General features: G+C 33.2%; 2 protein-coding genes across 3 annotated transcripts in view; both read left to right on the top strand.

Annotated features, from left to right (window-relative positions):
- The window catches only part of LOC117104898 (protein O-mannosyl-transferase TMTC1-like), a 49,903-nt gene extending 45,413 nt beyond the window's left edge, over nucleotides 1-4,490 (top strand). For both annotated transcript variants that reach the window (XM_033245800.1, XM_033245801.1), the window contains one exon: nucleotides 280-4,490. In XM_033245800.1, the coding sequence (XP_033101691.1) occupies nucleotides 280-423 (144 nt within the window). In that variant the 3' untranslated portion in view covers nucleotides 424-4,490. The remainder of the gene's footprint in view (nucleotides 1-279) is intronic.
- Nucleotides 4,491-6,045: 1,555 nt separating this feature from the next.
- Nucleotides 6,046-9,580, top strand: LOC117105090 (phosphonoacetaldehyde hydrolase-like). The gene is made up of 6 exons (XM_033246117.1): nucleotides 6,046-6,382; nucleotides 6,617-6,816; nucleotides 7,376-7,532; nucleotides 8,113-8,345; nucleotides 8,615-8,686; nucleotides 8,968-9,580. The coding sequence occupies exons 1-6, from the start codon at nucleotides 6,211-6,213 to the stop codon at nucleotides 9,154-9,156; spliced, it is 1,023 nt and encodes a 340-aa protein (XP_033102008.1). The 5' UTR covers nucleotides 6,046-6,210; the 3' UTR covers nucleotides 9,157-9,580.
- The last annotated feature ends 4,640 nt before the right edge of the window (nucleotides 9,581-14,220 follow it).

Here is a 14,220-nt window from a genome sequence, read left to right as displayed (position 1 = left end):
ACAACATGCCATTTTCACATATTACGTGGTGTATTCCTTGACAAAAAAATTATTGACTTTTTACTTTAAAAAACCTGTAAAGCAACAAAAACTAACTTGTCTCATTTTGAATTAGTATTTGAATTGAATGCTTTGAATTAAATTTTTGTCGTTTTTACAAATTTTACTACAGAAGTAAGATATTTCTTGTTTTTTTTTATTACTTATTAAATAAATCAACTCCATACACTTTATTCACAATAACCTTTGCTTAATTTTCTATAATTATTCGTTTTGTAGAGGGATTATAAGTCGGCTCGAACACATTATGAAGCAGCATATGAACTAGACCCAACCAATGATATTCTGCAGCAGAATATAAAGAAGTTAGAAAGAAGAGAATTAGCACTTAAGAAGAAACAACAGAACCAGGGCTCTGTATGAGGGCAGTATAGCTGACATCATAGTGCTTGACATTTTGTACTCCAAATCCATCCTCTTTTCAACTTCCTCCAAGTGTCATTAGAGACACATCTTTTGAGATAATGCATATAGCTTTTATTGCAGAGTTATAGAGTTTAATTTTTTATAGTATCATATTTTACAAGAGTGTCTATCAAGTGGAATGGGTTGTTTTGCCCGCACAATCCATTGCACAGACGTGTGTAGCAACAGGTTGCTTGTAGTTGCATGTAAAAACCATCATGCATAAGCTTACTCCTCAATTGTTTATAGATACTGTAACCACCTTACTTCTTCTCCTTGATCTAGATCCATAGGTGGCGACGTAAGAAAATGTCTGTGTAGAGCCACAGGAGAGGGAACAGTGGCCATGGTCTAGATTGTTGTTGTTGATTGATGTGTCTTTGTTTAAACGGGAATTAACATTTTAGTTGTGAGCAAAATGTTGGGATGTATAGGGATTAAACACAAGAACTCAAAGTTGACATAGTAAGCACTTATTACATCATAAGTCATTGTAAAGTCTTTATTAATAATATTTTTTACACCCGTATTTATCACAATTCTACTCCTATTGGTATTCTCTTCCATTTGCCAGTGAAGAAAATATATCAGGTCTCTTTTAGCAGTAATTGTCATGACTGTTTTATATAGCAGATAACTAGGCACATTTGGGTTTGAAAGACAGCAAGTCTTTACACCCAACGCATATTGAGTATTATGTGGAATATAAGAGGAGATAAAATGGGCATTAAAAGCAGCCTACAATATTTTAAACTAAGTTATTATTAAAATCAGTTTTATTCATGTATAATGTGCTTCAGTGGTTTTAGTCATTAGTTGTCCATTATTTATAGCATTTGTATATCTATTTATGTTTACATATTTATATCTTCTAGAATTTTATTGTCCTGTTAGCAGCTTTATTTTTAAAATTCTATTTTATATATATTCCTACAAAAATTTTGGTAATGAGCTATCATTTTATGTTTAAGTTTTATTTCTTATCATGTGTTATATGAATGAATTATTGTTTTATGAATGAATTTATCTTTCTATGAAATTAAGTTTATTTATAATTTAACATGGAATTTCACCTTGCCTATAATTTGATGAAAGCCATTTCTGAAAATTGTTTTTAAAATATGAAATAAATATGTGTGTCTACTTTACCCAGAGTATGTGGTAATATTAGCAGCTTGGGTTTGATAATGTAATGCACTCGAATATATAATTTGTTTAGTCATAAGTTAAGTCAAATGTAAAATTATGTAAAAAGTATACAAAATGTATAAAGTTTTTGTGATTCATATTGTGGTTTTTTTGTCTGATCAGCAATGATATTTTGATATTCTTGACCAAATAGGAGGTACAGCCGACATCTCATATCTAATTCTAATTGCCTTTTATAATAGTGAATTTAACAGCTTGTGTTAAATAATTAAGATATGGATAGTAGAACGAGGGCGATATTTACCTGCTTGCTTCAATGATTCAGTGCAATACAAATTCTTGATAGTTTTGGCTTGGAAATCACAATTGTTTTCAACATTTTAAATAAATGGAACCTTGATGAGTTTAAATTCTTGATATTTTTTGAAAATATACCTTACTACAAGCTTTTAACCCGCAATATTGCAATTTTTCTAAATTTATGAAACTTATTTATACTGTATTCCTCTTCTCCACTTGCAAAAGCTTTGTTGTATATTTATTTTGTCTCAAGCAGAGTATTTTATATTTAAATGTATTTGATTTATATTGTTTTATCAGGGAAGAGTTCCCTGGTTTTATTGAAAGAAAAATCAATTTTAGGAAATACAATTCCCTCTAATTCAAGACCACATTGGGACCTGAAAATTTGGGGTGGTCTTGTGGTTCAGTTTCCACTAAAATGGTTAGCTTTGTGTTAAAGGATAGAAGATTTTTATTTGGTTGTATGAAAAAGTGGTCTTGAATTAGAGGGGTCTTGGATTGGAATGTGCACTGTAGTTAAATTTCCACTTTGTATGCGATGCTATTGAGAATGATTTGTTACTGATCTAGTTTAATTTTGCTGTGCCCTTGTTTCCTGTTTGCATCAAATTTGTCCTGGTAAATATTTGTTTGGAAATGTATTAAGACATAAAATAATGAAATATGAAATGACAATATAAATAAATAATGAAATAAAAAAAATGAAATGTAATTTTGAGATGATGTTTACTCTTTTATCTGTTAAAAATGTAATCCTCCTGTGCTGATATTTTGATTTTCTACTAACATGTTGACTACAGCCTCACTGATATCAAGATTTGCCCTCTGACCCTGAAAATCGAATCATCCCAGTTCAACATACAGTATTTACACTGTTAATTGTTATGCATGACATCATTTTCACATTTAATATTTTATCATATTTGGCAAACAATAAAGTTAGTGAATGAATAAGATATTGATAAATTAGTACTGATACCAGAGATTGCCAAATAATTAGATTATAAAGCACAGTTTCACACTGTAGATTTTATGAAGACATGATGTTTGGTGCATACAACAATCATTGTATATATATATGAATATAGATTGTACAATTTTTGAATGACAAATTGAATGGAGAATTATTTGAGTTTGATATTTTTATATTTAATCAGTGCATAGACAGCAAGCTTTGTAATTTTGTATATTTGTTACTTAAATACTTTCTGAGGCCTTGGTTATTAATGTTCTTATACATAACTATTCTATAACATAACACAGTAATTGGAACATACGTCTATCACACATACTTAGCTCCCTGTGTTAGTATTACAGAGGCAGATTCCAGGTGGGGGAAGCTGGCTCAGTTAACCCGCACCCAACGTTTTGGGAAATTAAAAAAGGGGGAAATTAATGTTTATTCAAATTAATGTTTGAGAGTGCCTTTTCAGCCATCTAGAGGTGTCATAGACATACAATTTCATACCTCATACTGACCATGATGGGGCTGAGGTTTTTTGGACCCTCCATTGGTAAAATTCCCTGCCTTGTCCCCCCTCTGTTTCGAATTCTGGATCCACCACTGTAGTTTGTAATCAGTCTATTGACATGTAATTCTAATAGGTTCTTGCTTTTAATTATGTAGTGCCTTGCCCAAGAAAACAAGCTGGCCAGCTTGAGATTCAAACTCAGTCTCTTGGTTGAAAGGTCAAAGCCTTACCACTGTGCCACATGTTGATTTGTTAAGTTATTTAATTGTTTTGTAAAATTGTGTTTTTATTTTGTAAAATTCAATGTAGTAAAGACTATTTTTTAAATTTTTATCATGTTCATTAATTATGAAGAGTTAATTCTATTCTTGATTTAAAAGCCTCAAAAGTATGAGGATTAGAATGATTTATTATTTAAAATTAATTAGTTTTATCGATCAGTAATATTGTATTGTATTTTATTTACATATTTATTAATTTGTAAATGTTTTCTGTGTAAGTATCAATGATAATAGGTATTTTATTACTGTTACTATTCAACCCTAACATACAGTATTAACATTATCATTCATGGTTAACATTACCATCATCATCGTCATCCTTATCAGCATTATTATTGTCATTATCATCGTCATTATCATCATTATCATTACTGTCATTCATCCTTTGGAAACGTTTAAAAGAAGTAAACATCCTTCATATTATTTTGACTAGTATACATATTTAAATATTATTTATATTAATAATAATTTTTTATATTTTATTAATTTATTAACAGTAAGCAATATGTGCTATTTTCAAGTTGATATTTAAATTACCTTTACCTTTGGCAATGTTATTCATTATATGTGATAATCTGATACATTTATTTTGAAAACGAGCAACAGTCCTGTTAGGTTGGTGCTTTATATACATACAGTATTGAGTATTTACATGGTGTGGTATTTTGAAGTTAGTATTTTAATTTCAGCATTAAGGTGCCTGTAAATCTGCAGAGGCTAGAGTGTATAATAGTCATCTTAATTAAAGCTTGCAAATAGAATTGGAATAATACTTACCCTTTCTCGCAAAAGAGTCAATAAATCAAATATGCATTTCTAATTTGTCTGCGTGTATTTCTTCATTTGGATTAACATGTTCAGATAAATAAAATGATAATGTGGCCATCTCACTATTTTGAAGTATACATTTGTGCAGCTTTTTCTTTAGGATACATGAAGTTTCATCACCAGGGGTGGATCCAGAGATGTCCAAAAGGGGGGGGGGGCGAAATTTGGGCCGATCGAGACAACAATGCCCCCACGAAAATGTTGTGTTCTAGACGCCCGAAAATAACATTTGAGGCGTTGTAGGCTATCATTTTTTTCCCTTTTGCTTTCTTCTTTCCTTTTTTCCCCTTTTTTTTTACCTTCCAAAAGGGGGCGGGGCCGGGCCGCCCCCCCCCCCCAGACAGTTCCTGATCACTCCACTAAGCTCATACTCATACTAATAACCCACCCCCACAAAAATTGACATACTCTACTGAAAATCAACTTACAAAGTAGATTCTCACGTAATATAGCAAAATCTTATTTTCTTTTGAGTTGTTCTATCGAGTTTCCAATCGTTAGGGGCCTCAGCACACTTAACCAACGAAATTTGTTTACATGATTTTATTTCTTTATTTTAACGTACATTTTTGTTACAGTGGCACTCATCGACTGACGGCGGTGCGTTCAAAGACAATAACAAATATTACAAACTAAAAGTTACAATTAATTTAATACCAAAGAGCAAATTTTTCTGTAAGATTCGAAAGAAACTTCTTCCATAACTATCATAAGACAGTTTAACACGATTTCGAATAGTGTAATTAAGTCATATGAATTGAAAAAAAATAACACAATAGGCCTACATTCACACATACAAAGCAGATACAGCTCAGTAATGCAGCACATACATTCCATATAAATATACATACCTACACATACACAAAATACATAGGCCTACTGTTATCCCATCACACACACCTACAAGGAAAATTACGAGATCAACGGAGCGGTTCGTGAGCAATTTACTGTCAATATCAAGTATCGTTGTTATCCTGTGCCTTTTCTTAGTTTTCATTAAATAGGCCTAATTGTATTCATCAGCATATTAAAGTTTTTCAAATAGACACACCACTTTGAATAAGTTGGTCCTATTTTAATACCTTTTAATCATTAAATGCGTTGCAAATAAAATCGTTGTGGATACTTCCTAATATTTTTAATTGCATGGTTAAGGTCTTCCATAAAATATTTGGATTATCTTTGAATTTAATCTCGACATTGTATTTTGATTTCCAATTGAATACGAAAATCATTATATAAAACAATCTTTTTTAGTTCATCTGGCATTTATATCTATAATTTAAATTTCAATGTTTATTAGTTTCATCGCTGTTGGTTTTATACTGAATAAAATAAAATAAAAATAATAATGATAATTTATATTTTTTCACTTAAATTTAACATTAAATTATCTGTTGTCGAATCACTAAATTGTTTGTTAATGTACTCATTTTAAAAGTGGTTTTAACATTCTTTATTTAATAACGATACGATTGCTTTGGTTCTTTTTTCCAGGGTATTGACCTATCCAGGTACCTAGGTTTAAAGGTCATTAATCTACTGTATTTACTCGGAAGTGATAAAGTTGCAAGCATTATATTGTATTGCCGGTGAAATTCACATGACTTTTGGTCTGTAAAATTGTCCTGTATTGCATTGCAATTGTATTGCATGTTCTATATAGACTTAATGTCATTACTTTTGTCTGATACTAACATTTGAATTCTATTATGTCGGGAAGAAGTGTTAATATAGCTAGGCTCTGCAATAGTCGGTTGTTGTCATGGTTGAAGGGTCCAGCTGCCTGTGTGGGACTCGTGGGTAGCACCGCCAACAGCAGTATGCATGGGCCTAGCGTTTCAAACTATACGCAAATACAACACAAGCAGAGTTATATTACAGGTATTGACACTGGTTATATTGTAAAATATTTGATTTTTGTAGAGGAGCATTGGTATGAATTATACCACCTCTTGTTAGAACAGGAGTTAAAGCCTACTCTACTAAAAAGATGAAGTGATTACTACTAGGCCTACAGTACTACTAAGACTCCAGTCTTTTTAGATTTTTAAGACAACTGATAGCCATAACATAATTATATTTTTCCCCAATCAAACGCAATATATTGTCCTTTAGCATGGAGTAACTCAAGGATGCCATATCGAAGTGTTCGTTCATACCAAGGCCCCCTTAAAGCAGTTGTATTTGACTGGGGAGGAACAGTAGTAGATAGTGGTGTGATGGGTCCAGCTATAACATTTGTCAGGATTTTTAAGGAAGAAGGAATAGATATTACAGATGATGAAGCGAGAGGGCCTATGGGTTCACACAAAAGGGTATGTGAAGAAGGCTTAAAGTACAGAAGGCCTACATTGCATTGTCGCAAACTGAACATCATTTATCAGGATCATGGACACCATATCCCCCAACATTATTATTATAAAATCATCTTATCCTGTCAACAATAATTACTAGTATTAATGATTGTTGTCATCATCATTATCATAATCGTCATCAGTTTCGTAATTCTTATGGGCTGTTGGCAGCTGAGGCCCCAGCTCCAACACCTTGTCAGGCCTTGGCCCCATGGCTCATTATGCCACTGATCATTATCTCATCATCTCATTATCATCATCATCATTATTCTGTGGCGTAACTCTTATGGGCTGTTGGCAGCTGAGGCCCCAGCCCCAACACCTTGTCGGGCCATGGCTCATTATGCCACTGATCATCATCTGATTATCATCATCATCATTATTAAATTAATAAATTTGGAAAACTTATAATTGGTACTAAGTAATAGTATATATTATGATATGTAATATAATTTAAATTTTAGAATTAAAAATATGCAACTGTTGTCATGATTGACAAGCATTGTTTGTTTGCATACAGGTACATATACAGAGGGTGTTGCAGAATGATGGGGTACGCGATCGATGGTTGGCGCAGCATGGTAGGGAGCCAACGGATGATGACATTGATCGCATCTATCACCGCTTCATTCCAGTGCAGCTGGAAGTACTTAAGGACTACTGTCAAATGATTACAGGTAATAAGATGACATTTGTATGTCTGGCAGTCTTCATGAAAGATTCAATATTAATTTATTCATCATACAGCACGTGAAATGTGTTTTCCTACATATAAATACCACAATGTAAAATATCAACAAAAAATACTGCACTTAAAATTATATAAATGTATACAGGTAGTAATAGCACTATAATGTTTAAATTCAGTAGCCAATCTTGTACAATATCTTCGCAATCTGATAGTGTTTGAAAACCACCAAGTATTCATCTTAAGGGAGAGCTACATACAACTGGCTTGGCTGACTGAATTGGAGCCCCACAGTCAGAGGCAGGGCTGTCTAGGAGATTCCATCGATGAAGGTTGTCTGTTGTCTTACCATGGCTGCTGAGTAGAAAAGGATAACATATATAATAACATAAAAATAAATAGTAATAACTAGGTTTACTATGTTTTTTGACTTAAGACATTTGCTAAGCTGAGAATGATAAATACCTGGCCTGATGTTTGAAATAAGAAGTCACTCTGTTACCATAAGATCTATGATTTCATGACATCATACTTACCAAAAGAAAATTCCTTTTGCGGCTTGATTTCAGGTGCTGTTGAAGCTGTGCAAATTCTGAGGACTAAGTACGACCTTAAGATCGGATCCTCCACTGGGTGGAGTTCTGAAATTGTGAATGAGATTAAACCAATAGCTGCTGCAGCAGGCTATGTACCGGACTGTTACATAGCGGCAGATGAGGTACCCCAAGCAAGACCCCTTCCTTACATGGTCTGGTTGAATGCTATCCGTATGGATGTTCATCCTCTAGAAGCTGTAGTAAAGGTGAGATAAAACTACAATGCACATACATTTATTACAATTATACTTTTCCTGCTTTTTTGATACCCTTTGACTTTTGTCTTATTCATTTCTAATTTGTTCTGTTTCTCCATTTCTTTGTTAACTGTAAAGTACTTATTACATAAAACCATGTTTTGTGTCTTTTAGTATGTTTTCACTATTTTATCCTATTTTCACTTTACAGCTTAAATTTTTGTACTTAAGTAATGGTTAGGTTAGCTGTAGATTGCTATGTTATATCATTGTTGTAGGTTGATGACACATTTGACGGCATTAGGGAAGGGACCAGTGCTGGATGCTGGACTGTAGGCGTTGCTAAATATGTAAGTAAATCATATAAATTTATTATTTTTATCATTATACTTATCATTATTTTCACTTATTTCCTTTCCATTTCGTAAGTGGTAGGCTTTTCCTGTTGTGTGTAAATAATAAACAATTTAATAATCAATAATAATAATTTTATCGGAGGGGCTTTGACAATTGAGTATGATTGAAAAGTTTGAGGTATATTTGGATTGAGTAAAACGGGAGTGGGGATAATGTTAATGATAGATTGGATAATGCTATGATAGGTGACAATTATCTTCACTCTGTTATTTAGGGAAATTACGTTGCTGCCACTGAAGATCAGATAGGGAAAATGAAACCACAGGAATATGAACGCAAACTCCAACGTGCTTATGAAGTGCTCTCCGATGCCGGCTCGCATTACGTAGTTGATAGTGTTGCAGACTTACCCAATGTTGTTGAAGATATAAATCGTAGGTTAGCAAGGGGAGAACGGCCATAAGTTAAAGCAACACTTTCCAAACTTAGGGTTGGAGCCAAATTTTGGGATGCCAATATTTTCCAGTGGGTCATGAAAAAAATGAAGAGAAAAATCACAGTAATATTCAACTCTGAGAGTGCCAGTCTGGCTATCTAAGTGTTCCATACCTATAAAATATCAAAACCTGAGGCCCAATTATGGTGTGACTGAGGTATGTACTCAGCATCTGAAAGTCCCTCACTGGGCTCCCCATAATTTCAATTCCTCAATCCACCACTAATAATGAATGCTATAAAAATGCAAATACACGGTCCTTTAATAAAGAGTAAAAATACTGGACAAGCAATTTGTTTGAGCATAGGTTCATCCCCCCCCCCTCACCTTCTTAGATTTTTGCATGCACCACCACAGCAAAAAAAAAAAAAATTCGATAAACCACTTTTAGGAGGTAAGGTCTGTCTCTTATACACATCTAGATGTGTATAAGAGACAGGTGCAATTCCATTATTTTTTTTTTTAATGTGCGAGGGTAAAAAATCGAGTTTCTGTGACCTTGACCATGACCTGTCTCTTATACACATCTAGATGTGTATAAGAGACAGGGGCATAGGACCAGGTGGCTTTCCGACTTATGAGTGGATGCGCGTGGGTGTGCGCGGTGTCTAATGGTTTAGGAAAACGTTCAGTGGTTTTTTATTGTTTAACTTTAACCATAAGTTTTCCTCTAAAGTGATATTTAACAATAACATATTCATCCAAAGTTCTATTCCAAAATGCTATTTTTTACAAGGTGTGAGTTTTGACGGGCCTAATAGTGCGTATCACATGACCAGTACATAAATTTTACCTAGCCTCACAAGAGAATATTAATTTTAGACTAGTAGTAACCAGGAACTACCAAGCTAGGTTTTGTGCGTTTTTCAAATCAGGTCCTATAGGAACACGTTAAAATCCACCTTGGGAGTGCCGTGGATGTTTCCACCCATCACTCACATCAGAAATCATAATACGTCACTACGTATCCATCTTTTGTTGCAATGATTACTCCCTGGATGTGTGGTCAAAGGTCAACTTGATTTATGTGGTTGTAGCCAGACCCAGGGGGTATGTTAACCAGGCATAATGTTGTCCCACGAGTGTTAGAATACGCCGTATGTACGTCAGAGTGAACAACATTGTTTCTGTACGTTTTCTGATTTCCTCATAGGGCCTGATGGATCTATAAAGCATAATTAACTTTTTGCTGACATAACATAATAGGCCTAATGTACAGTAATAAACAAACATTTAAAAGTGTAGCAAGGTCCCAAACTGTATAGAATGTCTTATACCGGTATTCACTGATGATTATCATTGCATACAAATGAGGGCGTACAAAGGAAAAATGAACGTTCCGTCAATGGTTGTACACTTAGCGCATATAACATTCGTCTTCATGCGCTTTCTAGGACAACAGAAAACAACAAAATAAGGATAAATGGTGGTTGAAACGGAAAAGAAAGTGGAAGAAAAAAAAACACAAATAAAGGAAAGTGAAAAAAAAAACGTGGAAGAAAATTAGAGATTGTCAAATAAAAATGCTATAAAACGGCGCTTAAAAAAGATCATCAAATTAGGAGACTCTTAAACAGATTGTCCCTGTAGCCAAAAGGCTCCTAAATACAGCACATTTTGTTTATCTATTTTTATGTATTATTTGTTATAAATTCGTCAAATCCACATACAAAAGAACATTCTCGTACACAAAATTATAAGTCAAAGCAAAGAAGTAAAAAAAAGGTTAGTGTCAAGAGAAAATAATGGTCTTAAAGCCCGACACCATAGTGAATTCTGTCTAAACTGCTAACCTGTAAAAACAATGAAAAATATACTGAAGATTTACAATATTTGTAATACACACAAGCAAAGTCTTCTGCTGTAAAATGGATCCTATTTAAGGAATTAATGCTGAGCTTAAATTAGCCGTTTAATACTTAATGCAATAATAATAATAATAATAATAATAATAATAGGTATATTAATAATAACAATTATTATTATTATGAAGATTGTAATAACGATGCGATCCCTTGCGTTTGGTACCATTGCTTTATCGCCAATTAGGCCTACAAACACAATGCTATTAATACGGTTTTCTGGAGATATTATGGTGTTACCAGGTTGGTGTAAAATTTGTTCACCGGGAAAATTATTCGTAATTAAGTTGACCTAATAATCACTGGGATACTATAAAGCGATAGGCCTACTATAGAGCTGTGGTATAATGTAAGAAACTAAGTGTTGCAACGAACATTTGTAAGATTCCCGATGCATCGTTTGGTTGAGAATCACAAACTGTTGTCAATTACCAAGTGTTCACCAAAGACAGTGAGTGTTGTTGCAGAAAGACCTACATTTACCAGGTTAAATATAAGGAACGCGACGATTTACATTTTTACCAAAATTACATATCGGTTTAACAGAATCTGATTAAGATGATGACAAAGATACGAGTTAAGTCATCTTGCTCGCAACTTAATACGATTATAATTATGGAATATTTATAGTTAATGTAGTTTTATTTATATAACATGTTAGCTCAAAAAACAGAATACTGTAATTGAGTATCTTAAAATTACAGTTCAATATTTATTGTTCTTTTATGTTGGATGCGCACACACGTCTTTGCATGTGCATACACCGGTACGTATTTTTCACTCTATATCCATAGATATGCAGACTGAAACTCGAGCTATACTTATTACGTCACAATTATGTCTACAACATAATTATGCGCTTCATCATTTTGTTGAGTCCACACTCATCGACCTACTTTTTATTAGAAATGTAAACATTCTGAGCTCTTTATCTCCAGATTGGCTGTGATGCAACGCGTGGCCTCATGCGCATAATTGTTATAGTGCGGGCCTACGTGTAATTCTGACGTCATCACGTGGATACATTGCCGCCACAGTACATTCTCAAATATCTGGTGCAATAATAGCATGCACAGTATATCAACGACGTATTAGTCGGCAGTTGGGCCAGTTTATGATTTATAACTATTTCACACAGAAAGTGATGTGATTTTAAAGTAAAGTGTTAAGATTTTTAAAAGAAACGTTGTAATTTTGTTCACTTAATAAACAGTGTCCCAGCGGTCAAGCCATATGCTAAGTTTTTAATGTGAACATTCGTATAATTTGGCACCATCTGTCATCATCAAGCAATGAGTGAAAACAAAAGAGACACCATTGGTTTTTTTTATAGACAGAATAATATTGAATTTACAAAGTCATTTATCTTCATCTCGTAATTAGATTATGCTTATTATTGTTTGTGTAATTGTCTAATTTATAGGCACAATAACCCAAGTTGACTTTTACGAGCGAATACAATTAAACTGAAGTATATTTATTAAACTATATCGTATCCTTGAAGAAAGAGAGGAATCCTGGTGAACTTAAACTCAGGTCTATGATTATTATGTAATCGTGATAGAAATGGAACAATTGAACCTTCTGCCTTTTGTAATGTGTTTTATACCTGAATAATGTACAGTAAAATAAAACTATCATTTTGAATTTAACTTATTTAGGCCTACGACAATTTTATCAGCGAATGTAAGAAACTTACACCACTACAATTTTAAAATATATTTCTTTGTTGTATGATTTATGTTGTATGAAGTATATTTTCGGAGATCCCAGCTTGTATCAAATGTTTTAGATGAGGGTGTATAATCTGTGTTATTTGCAGTGCATAAAATACTGTTTGCTGTTCTACTACGCATGTGCAAATAGTATTGAAAATTAGTTGCTTCCAACAAATGGATAATTAATTTTGACATCATTTCTTGCAACTAAATGTTCAAAAAGTGAGTTGATTAAGAAATGATACAGTAATAACAACAAAATGATGTATAGGCCTACATGTAAAAGTAAAATGAACCAAAGAAAAGTACCGTAAACTTTAATAGAAAGTAATGAGAGAAGAATGTTGGTCTAACCAAGGAGGTATAACTTTTATACCTAAAAAAAAAAGAAAAAGATTTTATTCTAACAACTATGTTCTAAGAATTATGGAACTTGGTTGTAGAGCTCTCTGGCAACAGTAGGGCAATATTTTGTTTTATTGTAAAGTTGATCTTGGATTTTCGTCAATCTCCGTTGGAGATATTGAAACGAGGCAGAAAAAAACAAATTGTCACGGTATCCGTCGCATATTTCATAAAGTCTCGTCCGACTTTATTTCAGATTCAGATCATATTTTTATTTGCCTTATAAAAAGATCGCCGAAGTGAAATCGGAAGTGCAGAGCGGCGCCATCGGCGGCGAGGGAGGCGACAGTCCGTCATAAAAACGGTCTGAAAACAGCTGTTGTAAGGCCTCAGATTTACAATATGACTTGGTGCTTTTTACGAGACAATTATGCAGTTATTCTACCATTGAGATGTTAATATGAGATGAGTCGCTGTAATTCAAAAAGAAACGACGAAATTCTGTATATAAATAAGTACATTGATACGAAGCCTATAATACGTATTGAGTTATTAGAAGCGCATTGTTCATGTTAATTTCAAGGTGATTTTGGAATTGCACTTGCTTAAAATTATCCGCGGATTTTGTTACCAGCTATTAGGATTCTGTCACTAGTAATTATCATGTTAAGTACTTCATCGTTAATTGAAAATGTCAATTTATCATAATTTCTTTTTTATTTCTGTTCATTTTAAAACACATATTTTCAACAATTTCAATAATTATCTTTTAATGTTGTGGATTACCTGTACCATTAGGCCTATATCAGATACCGTAAAACTTTACTATACCGTAATAACACTGTGTTATTATTCTTTTATTGTTTTTGTAAGATGATTACTTTGAGTATGGGTTAGGCCTACTATTAGAGTAATGGGTTACTATTACATATGTTTAATGTAGGTACTTAAAACCCCACCCACCCCAGGTCTTCGCAATTCATAGAAATAAATAACTACAGTTACGAGTAAAACAACTTTGTTGATTTATTTATAAACTCAAACACATATGTCCGCCCCTCATCTTATTAGAACATAAGGAAAATTAACAAGGTGTAAATTAAAAA

The sequence above is a fragment of the Anneissia japonica genome, unplaced genomic scaffold, assembly GCF_011630105.1.
Source record: "Anneissia japonica isolate Jap-2015-1 unplaced genomic scaffold, ASM1163010v1 scaffold287834_len5846547_cov211, whole genome shotgun sequence".
Taxonomy (NCBI): Eukaryota; Metazoa; Echinodermata; class Crinoidea; order Comatulida; family Comatulidae; genus Anneissia; species Anneissia japonica.
This window is presented reverse-complemented; position numbering and strand designations above follow the sequence as displayed.